Source organism: Carcharodon carcharias (assembly GCF_017639515.1).
Source record: "Carcharodon carcharias isolate sCarCar2 chromosome 40 unlocalized genomic scaffold, sCarCar2.pri SUPER_40_unloc_4, whole genome shotgun sequence".
NCBI classification, from domain to species: domain Eukaryota; kingdom Metazoa; phylum Chordata; class Chondrichthyes; order Lamniformes; family Lamnidae; genus Carcharodon; species Carcharodon carcharias.
The window spans coordinates 79,688-97,389 of record NW_024470858.1 but is presented as its reverse complement, the minus strand read 5'-3'; the positions used below and the strand labels follow the sequence as shown (position 1 = coordinate 97,389).

Genomic DNA, 17,702 nt, shown 5'->3' with positions numbered 1-17,702 from the left:
CAGACTGTTTAACCCTAACCCGTCTCCCTCTCTCCCAGACTGCAGACTCTCTAATCCTAACCCGTCTCCCTCTCTCTCAGAATACAGACTCTCTAACCCTAATCCGTCTATCTCTCTCTCTCTCAGAATACAGACTCTCTAACACTAACCCGTCTCTCTCTCTCTCAGACTGCAGACTATCTAACCCTAAACCATCTCCCTCTCTCTCAGACTGCAGACTCTCTAACCCTAACCCGCCTCCCTCTCTCCCAGACTGCAGACTCTCTAACCCTAACCCGTCTCCCTATCTCTTATGCTGCAGACTCTCTAATCCTAACACGTCTCTCTCTCAGACTGCAGACTCTCTAACCCTAAACCATCTCTCTCGCTCCCAGACTGCAGACTCTCTAGCGCTAACACGTCTCCCTCTCTCCCAGACTGCAGAATCCCTAACTCTAACCCATCTCCCTCTCTCTCTCTCAGACTACAGACTCTCTAACCCTAACCCGTCTCACTCTCTCTCAGACTGCAGACTCTCTAACCCTAACCTCTCTCACTCTCGCTCCCAGACTGCAGACTCTCTAACCCTCTAGTCCTAACCCGTCTCCCTCTCTCAGACTGCAGACTCTCTGACCCTAACCCGTCTTCCTCTCTCTCAGACTGCAGACTCTCTAAGCCTAACCCATCTCCCTCTCTCTCTCCCAGACTCAGACTCTCTAACCCTAACCCGTCTCCCTCTCTCTCTCCCAGACTGCAGACTCTCTAACCCTAACCCTTCTCTCCCTCTCTCAGACTGCAGACTCTCAACACTAAGCCCTCTCTCTCTCAGACTTCAGACTCTCTAAACCTAACCCGTCTCTCCCTCAGACTATAGACTCTCTAACCCTAACCAGTCTCCCTCTCTCTCTCTCAGATTGCAGACTCTCTAACCCTAACCCGTCTCACTCTCTCTCAGACTGCAGACCCTCTAACCCTGAAATGTCTCCCTCTCTCTCTCAGACTGCAGACTCTCTAACCCTTTAGACCTAACCCGTCTCCCTCTCTCAGACTGCAGACTCTCTAACCCTAACCCGTCTCCCTCTCTCTTAGACTGCAGACTCTCTAACCCTAACCCCTCTCCCTCTCTCTCAGACTGCAGACTCTCTCACCCTAACCCGTCTCCCTCTCTCTCTCCCAGACTGGTGACTCTCTAACCCTAACGTGTCTCTCTCTCTCTCTCAGACTGCGGACTCTCTAACCCTAACCCGTCTCCCTCTCTCTCAGACTGCAGACTCTCTAACCCTAACCCGCCTCCCTCTCTCCCAGACTGCAGAGTCTCTAACCCTAACCCGTCTCTCTCTCTCCCAGACTGCAGACTCTCTAACCCTAACCCGTCTCCCTCTCTCCCAGACTGCAGACTCTCTAACTCGAATCCGTCTCTCTCTCCCTCAGACTACAGACTCTCTAACCCTAACCCGTCTCTCTCTCCCTCAGACTACAGACTCTCTAACCCTAACCCGTCTCACTCTCTCTCAGACTGCAGACTCTCTAACCCTATTCCATCTCCCTCTCTCTCAGACTGCAGACTCTCTAACCCTAACCCTTCTCCCTATCTCTCAGACTACAGACTCTCTAACCCTAACCCCTCTCCCTCTCTCTCTCCCAGACTGCAGACATTCTAACCCTAACCCGTCTCTCTCTCTCTCTCTCAGACTGCAGACTCTCTAACACTAATGCCTCTCTCTCTCTCTCAGACTTCAGACTCTCTAACCCTAACCCGTCTCTCCCTCAGAATATAGACTCTCTAACCCTAAGCCGTCTCTCTCTCTACCAGACTGCAGACTCTCTAACCCTAACCCATCTCCCTCTCTCTCAGACTGCAGACTCTCTAACCCTAACCCGCCTCCCTCTCTCCCAGAATGCAGACTCTCTAACCCTAACCTGTCTCCCTATCTCTCACACTGCAGACTCTCTAACCCTAACACGTCTCTCTCTCAGACTGCAGACTCTCTAACCCTAACCCGCCTCCCTCTCTCCCAGAATGCAGACTCTCTAACCCTAACCTGTCTCCCTATCTCTCACACTGCAGACTCTCTAACCCTAACACGTCTCTCTCTCAGACTGCAGACTCTCTAACCCTAACCCGCCTCCCTCTCTCCCAGACTGCAGACTCTCTAACCCTAACACATCTCTCTCTCAGACTGCAGAGTCTCTAACCCTAATGCATCTCCCTCTCTCCCAGACTGCAGACTCTCTAACTCGAATCCGTCTCTCTCTCCCTCAGACTACAGACTCTCTAACCCTAACCCGTCTCCCTCTCTCCCAGACTGCAGACTCTCTAACTCGAATCCGTCTCTCTCTCCCTCAGACTACAGACTCTCTAACCCTAACCCGTCTCTCTCTCCCTCAGACTACAGACTCTCTAACCCTAACCCGTCTCACTCTCTCTCAGACTGCAGACTCTCTAACCCTATTCCATCTCCCTCTCTCTCAGACTGCAGACTCTCTAACCCTAACCCTTCTCCCTATCTCTCAGACTACAGACTCTCTAACCCTAACCCCTCTCCCTCTCTCTCTCCCAGACTGCAGACATTCTAACCCTAACCCGTCTCTCTCTCTCTCTCTCAGACTGCAGACTCTCTAACACTAATGCCTCTCTCTCTCTCTCAGACTTCAGACTCTCTAACCCTAACCCGTCTCTCCCTCAGAATATAGACTCTCTAACCCTAAGCCGTCTCTCTCTCTACCAGACTGCAGACTCTCTAACCCTAACCCATCTCCCTCTCTCTCAGACTGCAGACTCTCTAACCCTAACCCGCCTCCCTCTCTCCCAGAATGCAGACTCTCTAACCCTAACCTGTCTCCCTATCTCTCACACTGCAGACTCTCTAACCCTAACACGTCTCTCTCTCAGACTGCAGACTCTCTAACCCTAACCCGCCTCCCTCTCTCCCAGAATGCAGACTCTCTAACCCTAACCTGTCTCCCTATCTCTCACACTGCAGACTCTCTAACCCTAACACGTCTCTCTCTCAGACTGCAGACTCTCTAACCCTAACCCGCCTCCCTCTCTCCCAGACTGCAGAGTCTCTAACCCTAACCCGTCTCTCTCTCTCCCAGACTGCAGACTCTCTAACCCTAACCCGTCTCCCTCTCTCCCAGACTGCAGACTCTCTAACTCGAATCCGTCTCTCTCTCCCTCAGACTACAGACTCTCTAACCCTAACCCGTCTCCCTCTCTCCCAGACTGCAGACTCTCTAACTCGAATCCGTCTCTCTCTCCCTCAGACTACAGACTCTCTAACCCTAACCCGTCTCACTCTCTCTCAGACTGCAGACTCTCTAACCCTATTCCATCTCCCTCTCTCTCAGACTGCAGACTCTCTAACCCTAACCCTTCTCCCTATCTCTCAGACTACAGACTCTCTAACCCTAACCCCTCTCCCTCTCTCTCTCCCAGACTGCAGACATTCTAACCCTAGCCCGTCTCTCTCTCTCTCTCAGACTGCAGACTCTCTAACACTAACGCCTCTCTCTCTCTCAGACTTCAGACTCTCTCAGCCTAACCTGCCTCTCCCTCAGACTATAGACTCTCTAACCCTAACCCGTCTCTCTCTCTCCCAGACTGCAGACACTCTAACCCTAACCCGTCTCCCTCTCTCCCAGGTTGCAGACTCTCTCACCCTAACCCATCTCCCTCTCTCTCTCTCAGACTGCAGACTCTCTAACCCTAACCCGTCTCCCTCTCTCCCAGACTGCAGACTCTCTAACACTAATCCATCTCTCTCTCTATCTCAGAACACAGACACTCTAACCCTAACCCGTCTCTCTCTCTCTCTCAGACTGCAGACTATCTAACCCTAAACCATCTCCCTCACTCTCAGACTGAAGACTCCCTAACCCTAACCTGTCTCCCTCTCTCTCAGACTGCAGACTCTCTAACCCCCTAGTCCTAACCTGTCTCCCTTCATCTCAGACTGCAGACTCTCTAACCCTAACCCGTCTCCCTCTCTCTCAGACTGCAGACTCTCTAACCCCCTAGTCCTAACCCGTCTCCCTCTCTCTCAGACTGCAGACTCTCTAACCCTAACCCGTCTCCCTCTCTCTCAGACTGCAGACTCTCTAACCCTAACCCGTCTCCCTCTCAGACTGCAGACTCTCTAACACTTACCCGTCTCTCTCTCTCCCCGACTGCAGACTCTTTAACCCTAAACCGTCTCCCTCTCTCCCAGACTGCAGACTCTCTAACCCTAACCCATCTCCCTCTCTCTCACTCAGACTGCAGACGCTCTAAACCTAACCCGTCTCCCTCTCACCCAGACTGCAGACTCTCTAATCCTAACCCATTCTCCTCTCTCTCAGACTGCAGACTCTAAAACCCTAACCCGTCTCTCTCACTCTCAGACTGCAGACTCTCTAACCCTAACCCATCTCCCTCTCTTTCAGACTGCAGACTCTCTAACCCTAACCCGTCTCCCTCTCTCTCAGACTGCAGACTCTCTAACCCTAACCCTTCTCTCTCTCTCTCAGACTGCAGTCTCTCTAACCCTAACCCGTCTCTCCCTCAGATTATAGACTCTCTAACCCTAACCCGTCTCTCTCCCTCTCTCTCAGACTGCAGACTCTCTAACCCTAACCCGTCTCTCTCTCAGACTGCAGACTCTCTAACCCTAACCCGTCTCCCTCTCTCTTTCCCAGACTGTAGACTCTCTATCCCTAACCCTTCTCTCTCTCTCTCAGACTGCAGTCTCTCTAACCCTAACCCGTCTCTCCCTCAGACTATAGACTCTCTAACACTAACCTGTCTCTCTCCCTCTCTCTCAGACTGCAGACTCTCTAACCCTAACCCGTCTCTTTCTCAGACTGCAGACTCTCTAACCCTAACCCGTCTCCCTCTCTCTCAGACTGCAGACTCTCTAACCCTAACCCGTCTCCCTCTCTCTCAGACTGCAGATTCTCTAACCCTAACCCGTCTCTCTCTCTCTCAGACTGCAGACTCTCTAACCCTAACTCGTCTCACTCTCTGTCTCTCAGACTGCAGACTCTCTAACCCTAACCCGTCTCCCTCTCTCTCTCTCAGTCTGCAGACTCTCTAGTCCTAACCCGTCTCTCTCTCCCTGACTGCAGACTCTCTAACCCTAACCCATCTCCCTCTCCCTCTCTCAGACTGCAGACTCTCTAATCATAACCCGTCTACCTCTCTCTCTGACTGCAGACTCTCTAACCCTAACCCGTCTCACTCTCTCTCAGACTGCAGACTCTCTAACCCTAACCCGTCTCCCTCTCTCTCAGACTGCAGACTCTCTAACCCTAACCCGTCTCCCTCTCTCTCAGACTGCAGACTCTCTAACCCTAACCCGTCTCTCTCTCTCTCAGACTGCAGACTCTCTAACCCTAACTCGTCTCACTCTCTGTCTCTCAGACTGCAGACTCTCTAACCCTAACCCGTCTCCCTCTCTCTCTCTCTGTCTGCAGACTCTCTAGTCCTAACCCGTCTCTCTCTCCCTGACTGCAGACTCTCTAACCCTAACCCATCTCCCTCTCCCTCTCTCAGACTGCAGGCTCTCTAACCCTAACCCGTCTCCCTCTCTCCCAGACTGCTGACTCTCTAACCCGAATCCGTCTCTCTCTCTCTCTCAGACTACAGAATCTCTAACCCTAACCAGTCTCTCTCTCTCTCAGACTGCAGACTCTCTAACCCTTAGCCGTCTCCCTCTCTCTCTCAGACTGCAAACTCTCTAACCCCTTAATCCAAACCCGTCCCCCTCTCTCCCAGACTGCAGACTGTCTAACCCTAACCCGTCTCCCTCTCTCTCTCCCAGAATGCAGGCTCTCTAACCCTAACCCGTCTCTCACTCAGACTGCAGACTCTCTAACCCTAACCGTTCTCTCTCTCTCCCTGACTGCAGGCTCTCTAACCCTAACCCGTCTCTCACTCAGACTGCAGAGTCTCTAACCCTAACCCGTCTCCCTCTCGCTCAGACTATAGACTCTCTAACCCAAACCCTTCTCCCTCTCTCTCAGACTGCAGACTCTCTAACCCTAAACCGTCTGTCTCTCTCCCAGAGTGCAGGCTCTCTAACCCTAACCCGTCTCCCTCTCTCCCAGACTGCAGACTCTCTAACCTTAACCATCTCCCTCTCTCTCTCCCAGACTGCAGACTCTCTAATCATAACCCGTCTACCTCTCTCTCTGACTGCAGACTCTCTAACCCTAACCCGTCTCCCTCTCTCTCAGACTACAGACTCTCTAACCCAAACCCTTCTCTCTCTCTCTCAGACTGCAGACTCTCTAACCCTAACCCATCTCCCTGTCTCTCAGACTACAGACTCTCTAACCCAAACCCTTCTCTCTCTCTCAGACTGCAGACACTCTAACCCTAACCCGTCTCCCTCTCTCTCAGACTGCAGACTCTCTAACCCTAACCCGTCTTTCTCTCTCCCAGACTGCAGACTCTCTAACCCTAACCCGTCTCCCTCTCTCTCAGACGGCAGACTCTCTAGCCCTAACCCGTCTCCCTCGCTCTCTCTCAGACTGCAGACTCTCTAACCCTAACCCATCTCCCTCTCTCTCAGACTGCAGACTCTCTAACCCTAACCCGTCTCTCTCCCTCTCTCTCAGACTGCAGACTCTCTAACCCTAACCCGTCTCTTTCTCAGACTGCAGACTCTCTAACCCTAACCCGTCTCCCTCTCTCTCAGACTGCAGACTCTCTAACCCTAACCCGTCTCTCTCTCTCTCAGACTGCAGACTCTCTAACCCTAACTCGTCTCACTCTCTGTCTCTCAGACTGCAGACTCTCTAACCCTAACCCGTCTCCCTCTCTCTCTCTCTGTCTGCAGACTCTCTAGTCCTAACCCGTCTCTCTCTCCCTGACTGCAGACTCTCTAACCCTAACCCATCTCCCTCTCCCTCTCTCAGACTGCAGGCTCTCTAACCCTAACCCGTCTCCCTCTCTCCCAGACTGCTGACTCTCTAACCCGAATCCGTCTCTCTCTCTCTCAGACTACAGAATCTCTAACCCTAACCAGTCTCTCTCTCTCTCAGACTGCAGACTCTCTAACCCTTAGCCGTCTCCCTCTCTCTCTCAGACTGCAAACTCTCTAACCCCTTAATCCAAACCCGTCTCCCTCTCTCCCAGACTGCAGACTGTCTAACCCTAACCCGTCTCTCACTCAGACTGCAGACTCTCTAACCCTAACCGTTCTCTCTCTCTCCCTGACTGCAGGCTCTCTAACCCTAACCCGTCTCTCACTCAGACTGCAGAGTCTCTAACCCTAACCCGTCTCCCTCTCGCTCAGACTATAGACTCTCTAACCCAAACCCTTCTCCCTCTCTCTCAGACTGCAGACTCTCTAACCCTAAACCGTCTGTCTCTCTCCCAGAGTGCAGGCTCTCTAACCCTAACCCGTCTCCCTCTCTCCCAGACTGCAGACTCTCTAACCTTAACCATCTCCCTCTCTCTCTCCCAGACTGCAGACTCTCTAATCATAACCCGTCTACCTCTCTCTCTGACTGCAGACTCTCTAACCCTAACCCGTCTCCCTCTCTCTCAGACTACAGACTCTCTAACCCAAACCCTTCTCTCTCTCTCTCAGACTGCAGACTCTCTAACCCTAACCCATCTCCCTGTCTCTCAGACTGCAGACTCTCTAACCCTAACCCGTCTCCCTCTCTCTCAGACTGCAGACTCTCTAACCCTAACCCGTCTTTCTCTCTCCCAGACTGCAGACTCTCTAACCCTAACCCGTCTCCCTCTCTCTCAGACGGCAGACTCTCTAACCCTAACCCGTCTCCCTCGCTCTCTCTCAGACTGCAGACTCTCTAACCCTAAACCGTCTCCCTCTCTCTCAGACTGCAGACTCTCTAACCCTAACCCGTCTCTCTCCCTCTCTCTCAGACTGCAGACTCTCTAACCCTAACCCGTCTCTTTCTCAGACTGCAGACTCTCTAACCCTAACCCGTCTCCCTCTCTCTCAGACTGCAGACTCTCTAACCCTAACCCGTCTCTCTCTCTCTCAGACTGCAGACTCTCTAACCCTAACCCGTCTCCCTCTCTCTCAGACTGCAGACTCTCTAACCCTAACCCGTCTCTCTCTCTCTCAGACTGCAGACTCTCTAACCCTAACCCGTCTCTTTCTCAGACTGCAGACTCTCTAACCCTAACCCGTCTCCCTCTCTCTCAGAACACAGACTCTCTAACCCTAACCCGTCTCCCTCTCTCTCAGACTGCAGACTCTCTAACCCTAACCCGTCTCCCTCTCTCTCAGACTGCAGACTCTCTAACCCTAACCCGCCTCCCTCTCTCCCAGACTGCAGACTCTCTAACCCTAACCCGTCTCTCTCTCTCTCAGACTGCAGACTCTCTAACCCTAACCCGTCTCCCTCTCTCTCTCTCAGTCTGCAGACTCTCTAGTCCTAACCCGTCTCTCTCTCCCTGACTGCAGACTCTCTAACCCTAACCCATCTCCCTCTCCCTCTCTCAGACTGCAGGCTCTCTAACCCTAACCCGTCTCCCTCTCTCTCTCTCAGTCTGCAGACTCTCTAGTCCTAACCCGTCTCTCTCTCCCTGACTGCAGACTCTCTAACCCTCTAGTCCTAACCCGTCTCTCTCTCTCCCCCCCTCAGATTTTTGGACTGCCCTCTCTCCTGGGCACTGCTGAACTGTGGCCCCTCCTGTTAGGATTCACCGCCCTCCCATCGTTGATCCAGTGTGGTCTGCTGCTCTGCTGTCCAAAGAGTCCCAGATTCCTACTGATCAACCGGAACGAGGAGGACGAGGCTCGGGCGGGTGAGTAGGAGGGACAGGGAGGGAGCAAGGGACAGGGAGGGAGCGAGGGAAAGGGAGGGTGAGAGAGAGGGGTGGAGTGAGGGAGGTGGAGTGAGTAGAAGGGAGGCAGAGTGAGGGAGGGGGAGTGAGAAGAAGGGATGTTGTGAGAGAGAGGGTGGGAGTGAGGGAGTGGGAGTGAGGGTGTGGGAGTGAGGGAAGAGGATTGAGGGGAGAGGAGTGAGGGGAGAGGAGTGAGGGGAGAGGAGTGAGGGGAGGGGAGTGAGGGGAGGGGAGTGAGGGAGGGGGAGTGAGTGTGGGAGTGAGGGAGGGGGAGTGAGGGAGGGGGAGTGAGGGAGGGGGAGTGAGGGGGTGGGAGTGAGGGAGGGAGAGTGAGGGAGGGGGAGGGAGGGAGGGGGAGGGTGTGTGGGAGTGAGGGAGGGGGAGTGAGTGTGGGAGTGAGGGAGGGGGAGTGAGGCGGTGAGAGTGAGGGAGGGGGAGTGAGTGTGGGAGTGAGGGAGGGGGAGTGAGTGTGGGAGTGAGGGAGGGGGAGTGAGGGAGGAGTGAGGGAGGGGGAGTGAGTGTGGGAGTGAGGGAGGGGGAGTGAGTGTGGGAGTGAGGGAGGGGGAGTGAGTGTGGGAGTGAGGGAGGGGGAGTGAGTGTGGGAGTGAGGGAGGGGGAGTGAGTGTGGGAGTGAGGGAGGGGGAGGGAGTGTGGGAGTGAGGGAGGGAGAGTGAGGGAGGGGGAGTGAGTGTGGGAGTGAGGGAGGGGGAGTGAGTGTGGGAGTGAGGGAGGGGAGGGAGTGTGGGAGTGAGGGAGGGGGAGTGAGGCGGTGGGAGTGAGGGAGGGGGAGTGAGTGTGGGAGTGAGGGAGGGGGAGTGAGTGTGGGAGTGAGGGAGGGGGAGTGAGTGTGGGAGTGAGGGAGGGGGAGTGAGTGTGGGAGTGAGGGAGGGGGAGTGAGTGTGGGAGTGAGGGAGGGGGAGTGAGGGAGGGGGAGTGAGTGTGGGAGTGAGGGAGGGGGAGTGAGTGTGGGAGTGAGTGAGGGGGAGTGAGTGTGGGAGTGAGGGAGGGGGAGTGAGTGTGGGAGTGAGGGAGGGGGAGTGAGTGTGGGAGTGAGGGAGGGGGAGTGAGTGTGGGAGTGAGGGAGGGGGAGTGAGTGTGGGACTGAGGGAGGGGGAGTGAGTGAGGGAGTGAGGGAGGGGGAGTGAGTGTGGGAGTGAGGGAGGGGGAGTGAGTGTGGGAGTGAGGGAGGGGGAGTGAGTGTGGGAGTGAGGGAGGGGGAGTGAGTGTGGGAGTGAGGGAGGGGGAGTGAGTGTGGGAGTGAGGGAGGGGAGGGAGTGTGGGAGTGAGGGAGGGGGAGTGAGGTGGTGGGAGTGAGGGAGGGGGAGTGAGTGTGGGAGTGAGGGAGGGGGAGTGAGTGTGGGAGTGAGGGAGGGGGAGTGAGTGTGGGAGTGAGGGAGGGGGAGTGAGTGTGGGAGTGAGGGAGGGGGAGTGAGTGTGGGAGTGAGGGAGGGGGAGTGAGTGTGGGAGTGAGGGAGGGGGAGTGAGGCGGTGAGAGTGAGGGAGGGGGAGGGAGTGTGGGAGTGAGGGAGGGGGAGTGAGGCGGTGGGAGTGAGGGAGGGAGAGTGAGGGAGGGGGAGGGAGTGTGGGAGTGAGGGAGGGGGAGTGAGGCGGTGGGAGTGAGGGAGGGGGAGTGAGTGTGGGAGTGAGGGAGGGGGAGTGAGTGTGGGAGTGAGGGAGGGGGAGTGAGTGTGGGAGTGAGGGAGGGGAGTGAGTGTGGGAGTGAGGGAGGGGGAGTGAGTGTGGGAGTGAGGGAGGGGGAGTGAGTGTGGGAGTGAGGGAGGGGGAGTGAGTGTGGGAGTGAGGGAGGGGGAGTGAGTGTGGGAGTGAGGGAGGGGGAGTGAGTGTGGGAGTGAGGGAGGGGCAGGGTAAGGGGTAGAGTGAGACAGAGGGGGAAGGCTGGAATGGACAGCTCTGAGCTCTCTCCCTGTTTAACGCCCCCTGTCCTGTGGGCTCTGAGCGCTCTCCCTGTTTAACGCCCCCTGTCCTGTGGGCTCTGAGCTCTCTCCCTGTTTAACGCCCCCTGTCCTGTGGGCTCTGAGACTCCTCCCTGTTTACGCCCCCTGTCCTGTGGGGGCTCTGAGCTCTCTCCCTGTTTAAACGCCCCCTGTCCTGTGGGCTCTGAGCTCTCTCCCTGTTTAACGCCCCCTGTCCTGTGGGCTCTGAGCTCTCTCCCGTGTTTAACGCCCCCTGTCCTGTGGGCTCTGAGCTCTCTCCCTGTTTAACGCCCCCTGTCCTGTGGGCTCTGAGCTCCCTCCCTGTTTAACGCCCCCTGTCCTGTGGGCTCTGAGCTCTCTCCCTGTTTAACGCCCCCTGTCCTGTGGGCTCTGAGCTCTCTCCCTGTTTAACGCCCCCTGTCCTGTGGGCTCTGAGCTCTCTCCCTGTTTAACACCCCCTGTCCTGTGGGCTCTGAGCTCTCTCCCTGTTTAACGCCCCCTGTCCTGTGGGCTCTGAGCTCCCTCCCTGTTTAACGCCCCCTGTCCTGTGGGCTCTGAGCTCTCTCCCTGTTTAACGCCCCCTGTCCTGTGGGCTCTGAGCTCTCTCCCTGTTTAACGCCCCCTGTCCTGTGGGCTCTGAGCTCTCTCCCTGTTTAACGCCCCCTGTCCTGTGGGCTCTGAGCTCCCTCCCTGTTTAACGCCCCCTGTCCTGTGGGCTCTGAGCTCTCTCCCTGTTTAACGCCCCCTGTCCTGTGGGCTCTGAGCTCTCTCCCTGTTTTAACGCCCCCTGTCCTGTGGGCTCTGAGCTCTCTCCCTGTTTAACGCCCCCTGTCCTGTGGGCTCTGAGCTCTCTCCCTGTTTAACGCCCCCTGTCCTGTGGGCTCTGAGCTCCCTCCCTGTTTAACGCCCCCCTGTCCTGTGGGCTCTGAGCTCTCTCCCTGTTTAACGCCCCCTGTCCTGTGGGCTCTGAGCTCTCTCCCTGTTTAACGCCCCCTGTCCTGTGGGCTCTGAGCTCCTCCCTGTTTAACGCCCCCTGTCCTGTGGGCTCTGAGCTCTCTCCCTGTTTAACGCCCCCTGTCCTGTGGGCTCTGAGCTCTCTCCCTGTTTAACGCCCCCTGTCCTGTGGGCTCTGAGCTCTCTCCCTGTTTAACGCCCCCTGTCCTGTGGGCTCTGAGCTCCCTCCCTGTTTAACGCCCCCTGTCCTGTGGGCTCTGAGCTCTCTCCCTGTTTAACGCCCCCTGTCCTGTGGGCTCTGAGCTCCCTCCCTGTTTAACGCCCCCTGTTCCTGTGGGCTCTGAGCTCTCTCCTGGTTTTAACGCCCCCTGTCCTGTGGGCTCTGAGCTCCTCCCCTGTATTAACGCCCCCTGTTTAACGCCCCCTGTCCTGTGGGCTCTGAGCCTCTCTCCCTGTTTAACGCCCCCCTGTCCTGTGGGCTCTGAGCTCCTCTCCTGTTTAACGCCCCCTGTCCTGTGGGCTCTGAGCTCTCTCCCTGTTTAACGCCCCCCTGTCCTGTGGCTCTGAGCTCTCTCCCTGTTTAACGCCCCCTGTCCTGTGGGCTCTGAGCTCTCTCCCTGGTTTAACGACCCCCTGTCCTGTGGGCTCCTGAGCTCTCTCCCTGTTTAACGCCCCCTGTCCTGTGGGCTTGACGCTCCTCTCCCCCCCCCCCTGTTTAAACGCCCCACTGTCCTGTGGGCTCTGAGCTCTCTCCCTGTTTAACTGCCCCCTGTCCTGTGGGCTCTGAGCTCCCTCCCTGTTTAACACCCCCTGTCCTGTGGGCTCTGAGCTCCCTCCCTGTTTAACACCCCCTGTCCTGTGGGCTCTGAGCTCTCTCCCTGTTTAACGCCCCCTGTCCTGTGGGCTCTGAGCTCTCTCCCTGTTTAACGCCCCCTGTCCTGTGGGCTCTGAGCTCTCTCCCTGTTTAACGCCCCCTGTCCTGTGGGCTCGGAGCTCTCTCCCTGTTTAACGCCCCCTGTCCTGTGGGCTCTGAGCTCCCTCCCTGTTTAACGCCCCCTGTCCTGTGGGCTCTGAGCTCTCTCCCTGTTTAACGCCCCCTGTCCTGTGGGCTCTGAGCTCTCCTCCTGTTTAACGCCCCCTGTCCTGTGGGCTCTGAGCTCTCTCCCTGTTTACGCCCCCTGTCCTGTGGGCTCTGAGCTCACTCCCTGTTTAACGCCCCCTGTCCTGTGGGCTCTGAGCTCTCTCCCTGTTTAACGCCCCCTGTCCTGTGGGCTCTGAGCTCTCTCCCTGTTTAACGCCCCCTGTCCTGTGGGCTCTGAGCTCCTCTCCCTGTTTAACGCCCCCTGTCCTGTGGGCTCTGAGCTCTCCTCCCTGTTTAACGCCCCCTGTCCTTGGGCTCTGAGCTCACTCCCTGTTTAACGCCCCCCTGTCCTGTGGGCTCTGAGCTCTCTCCCTGTTTAACGCCCCTGTCCTGTGGGCTCTGAGCTCTCTCCCTGTTTAACGCCCCACCTGTCCTGTGGGCTCTGAGCTCTCTCCCTGTTTAACGCCCCCTGTCCTGTGGGCTCTGAGCTCCCTCCCTGTTTAACGCCCCCTGTCCTGTGGGCTCTGAGCTCTCTCCCTGTTTAACGCCCCCTGTCCTGTGGGCTCTGAGCTCTCTCCCTGTTTAACGCCCCCTGTCCTGTGGGCTCTGAGCTCTCTCCCTGTTTAACGCCCCCTGTCCTGTGGGCTCTGAGCTCTCTCCCTGTTTAACGCCCCCTGTCCTGTGGGCTCTGAGCTCCCTCCCTGTTTAACGCCCCCTGTCCTGTGGGCTCTGAGCTCCCTCCCTGTTTAACGCCCCCTGTCCTGTGGGCTCTGAGCTCTCTCCCTGTTTAACGCCCCCTGTCCTGTGGGCTCTGAGCTCTCTCCCTGTTTAACGCCCCCTGTCCTGTGGGCTCTGAGCTCTCTCCCTGTTTAACGCCCCCTGTCCTGTGGGCTCTGAGCTCTCTCCCTGTTTAACGCCCCCTGTCCTGTGGGCTCTGAGCTCTCTCCCTGTTAACGCCCCCTGCTCCTGTGGGCTCTGAGCTCTCTCCCTGTTTAAACGCCCCCTGTCCTGTGGCTCTGAGCTCCTCTCCCTGTTTAACGCCCCCTGTCCTTGGGCTCTGAGCTCTCTCCCCTGTTTCACACGCCCCCTGTCCTGTGGGCTCTGAGCTCCTCCCTGTTTAAACGCCCCCCTGTCCTGTGGGGCTCTGAGCTCTCTCCCTGTTTATCGCCCCCTGTCCTGTGGGCTCTGAGCTCTCTCCCTGTTTAACGCCCCCTTGTCCTGTGGGCTCTGAGCTCCTCCCTGTTTACGCCCCCTGTCCTGTGGGCTCTGAGCTCTCTCCCTGTTTAACGCCCCCTGTCCTGTGGGCTCTGAGCTCCCTCCCTGTTTAACGCCCCCTGTCCTGTGGGCTCTGAGCTCCTCTCCCTGCTTAACGGCCCCCTGTTCCTGTGGGCTCTGAGCTCCTCCCTGTTTAAACGCCCCCTGGCCTCCTGTCCCTGCTGGGCTCTGGAGCTCTCTCCCTGTTTAAACGCCCCCTGTCCTGTGGGCTCCTGAGCTCCCTCCCTGTTTAACGCCCCCTGTCCTGTGGGCTCTGAGCTCTCTCCCTGTTTAACGCCCCCTGTCCTGTGGGCTCTGAGCTCTCTCCCTGTTTAACGCCCCCTGTCCTGTGGGCTCTGAGCTCTCTCCCTGTTTAACGCCCCCTGTCCTGTGGGCTCTGAGCTCTCTCCCTGTTTAACGCCCCCTGTCCTGTGGGCTCTGAGCTCTCTCCCTGTTTAACGCCCCCTGTCCTGTGGGCTCTGAGCTCTCTCCCTGTTTAACGCCCCCTGTCCTGTGGGCTCTGAGCTCTCTCCCTGTTTAACGCCCCCTGTCCTGTGGGCTCTGAGCTCCCTCCCTGTTTAACGCCCCCTGTCCTGTGGGCTCTGAGCTCCCTCCCTGTTTAACGCCCCCTGTCCTGTGGGCTCTGAGCTCTCTCCCTGTTTAACGCCCCCTGTCCTGTGGGCTCTGAGCTCTCTCCCTGTTTAACGCCCCCTGTCCTGTGGGCTCTGAGCTCTCTCCCTGTTTAACGCCCCCTGTCCTGTGGGCTCTGAGCTCTCTCCCTGTTTAACGCCCCCTGTCCTGTGGGCTCTGAGCTCTCTCCCTGTTTAACGCCCCCTGTCCTGTGGGCTCTGAGCTCTCTCCCTGTTTAACGCCCCCTGTCCTGTGGGCTCTGAGCTCTCTCCCTGTTTAACGCCCCCTGTCCTGTGGGCTCTGAGCTCCCTCCCTGTTTAACGCCCCCTGTCCTGTGGGCTCTGAGCTCTCTCCCTGTTTAACGCCCCCTGTCCTGTGGGCTCTGAGCTCTCTCCCTGTTTAACGCCCCCTGTCCTGTGGGCTCTGAGCTCCCTCCCTGTTTAACGCCCCCTGTCCTGTGGGCTCTGAGCTCTCTCCCTGTTTAACGCCCCCTGTCCTGTGGGCTCTGAGCTCCCTCCCTGTTTAACGCCCCCTGTCCTGTGGGCTCTGAGCTCTCTCCCTGTTTAACGCCCCCTGTCCTGTGGGCTCTGAGCTCCCTCCCTGTTTAACGCCCCCTGTCCTGTGGGCTCTGAGCTCTCTCCCTGTTTAACGCCCCCTGTCCTGTGGGCTCTGAGCTCTCTCCCTGTTTAACGCCCCCTGTCCTGTGGGCTCTGAGCTCTCTCCCTGTTTAACGCCCCCTGTCCTGTGGGCTCTGAGCTCTCTCCCTGTTTAACGCCCCCTGTCCTGTGGGCTCTGAGCTCTCTCCCTGTTTAACGCCCCCTGTCCTGTGGGCTCTGAGCTCTCTCCCTGTTTAACGCCCCCTGTCCTGTGGGCTCTGAGCTCTCTCCCTGTTTAACGCCCCCTGTCCTGTGGGCTCTGAGCTCTCTCCCTGTTTAACGCCCCCTGTCCTGTGGGCTCTGAGCTCTCTCCCTGTTTAACGCCCCCTGTCCTGTGGGCTCTGAGCTCTCTCCCTGTTTAACGCCCCCTGTCCTGTGGGCTCTGAGCTCTCTCCCTGTTTAACGCCCCCTGTCCTGTGGGCTCTGAGCTCCCTCCCTGTTTAACGCCCCCTGTCCTGTGGGCTCTGAGCTCCCTCCCTGTTTAACGCCCCCTGTCCTGTGGGCTCTGAGCTCTCTCCCTGTTTAACGCCCCCTGTCCTGTGGGCTCTGAGCTCTCTCCCTGTTTAACGCCCCCTGTCCTGTGGGCTCTGAGCTCTCTCCCTGTTTAACGCCCCCTGTCCTGTGGGCTCTGAGCTCTCTCCCTGTTTAACGCCCCCTGTCCTGTGGGCTCTGAGCTCCCTCCCTGTTTAACGCCCCCTGTCCTGTGGGCTCTGAGCTCTCTCCCTGTTTAACGCCCCCTGTCCTGTGGGCTCTGAGCTCTCTCCCTGTTTAACGCCCCCTGTCCTGTGGGCTCTGAGCTCTCTCCCTGTTTAACGCCCCCTGTCCTGTGGGCTCTGAGCTCTCTCCCTGTTTAACGCCCCCTGTCCTGTGGGCTCTGAGCTCTCTCCCTGTTTAACGCCCCCTGTCCTGTGGGCTCTGAGCTCTCTCCCTGTTTAACGCCCCCTGTCCTGTGGGCTCTGAGCTCTCTCCCTGTTTAACGCCCCCTGTCCTGTGGGCTCTGAGCTCTCTCCCTGTTTAACGCCCCCTGTCCTGTGGGCTCTGAGCTCCCTCCCTGTTTAACGCCCCCTGTCCTGTGGGCTCTGAGCTCTCTCCCTGTTTAACGCCCCCTGTCCTGTGGGCTCTGAGCTCTCTCCCTGTTTAACGCCCCCTGTCCTGTGGGCTCTGAGCTCTCTCCCTGTTTAACGCCCCCTGTCCTGTGGGCTCTGAGCTCTCTCCCTGTTTAACGCCCCCTGTCCTGTGGGCTCTGAGCTCCCTCCCTGTTTAACGCCCCCTGTCCTGTGGGCTCTGAGCTCTCTCCCTGTTTAACGCCCCCTGTCCTGTGGGCTCTGAGCTCTCTCCCTGTTTAACGCCCCCTGTCCTGTGGGCTCTGAGCTCTCTCCCTGTTTAACGCCCCCTGTCCTGTGGGCTCTGAGCTCTCTCCCTGTTTAACGCCCCCTGTCCTGTGGGCTCTGAGCTCTCTCCCTGTTTAACGCCCCCTGTCCTGTGGGCTCTGAGCTCTCTCCCTGTTTAACGCCCCCTGTCCTGTGGGCTCTGAGCTCCCTCCCTGTTTAACGCCCCCTGTCCTGTGGGCTCTGAGCTCTCTCCCTGTTTAACGCCCCCTGTCCTGTGGGCTCTGAGCTCTCTCCCTGTTTAACGCCCCCTGTCCTGTGGGCTCTGAGCTCCCTCCCTGTTTAACGCCCCCTGTCCTGTGGGCTCTGAGCTCTCTCCCTGTTTAACGCCCCCTGTCCTGTGGGCTCTGAGCTCTCTCCCTGTTTAACGCCCCCTGTCCTGTGGGCTCTGAGCTCCCTCCCTGTTTAACGCCCCCTGTCCTGTGGGCTCTGAGCTCCCTCCCTGTTTAACGCCCCCTGTCCTGTGGGCTCTGAGCTCTCTCCCTGTTTAACGCCCCCTGTCCTGTGGGCTCTGAGCTCCCTCCCTGTTTAACGCCCCCTGTCCTGTGGGCTCTGAGCTCCCTCCCTGTTTAACGCCCCCTGTCCTGTGGGCTCTGAGCTCTCTCCCTGTTTAACGCCCCCTGTCCTGTGGGCTCTGAGCTCTCTCCCTGTTTAACGCCCCCTGTCCTGTGGGCTCTGAGCTCTCTCCCTGTTTAACGCCCCCTGTCCTGTGGGCTCTGAGCTCTCTCCCTGTTTAACGCCCCCTGTCCTGTGGGCTCTGAGCTCTCTCCCTGTTTAACGCCCCCTGTCCTGTGGGCTCTGAGCTCTCTCCCTGTTTAACGCCCCCTGTCCTGTGGGCTCTGAGCTCTCTCCCTGTTTAACGCCCCCTGTCCTGTGGGCTCTGAGCTCTCTCCCTGTTTAACGCCCCCTGTCCTGTGGGCTCTGAGCTCTCTCCCTGTTTAACGCCCCCTGTCCTGTGGGCTCTGAGCTCTCTCCCTGTTTAACGCCCCCTGTCCTGTGGGCTCTGAGCTCCCTCCC

General features: G+C 57.7%; 1 protein-coding gene across 1 annotated transcript in view; it reads left to right on the top strand.

Annotated features, from left to right (window-relative positions):
* The window catches only part of LOC121275036 (solute carrier family 2, facilitated glucose transporter member 1-like), a 110,035-nt gene that overhangs the window by 50,048 nt on the left and 42,285 nt on the right, over positions 1 to 17,702 (top strand). Inside the window, exon 4 of the mRNA XM_041182426.1 lies at positions 8,587 to 8,749. Coding sequence (XP_041038360.1) covers positions 8,587 to 8,749 — 163 coding nt within the window. The remainder of the gene's footprint in view (positions 1 to 8,586; positions 8,750 to 17,702) is intronic.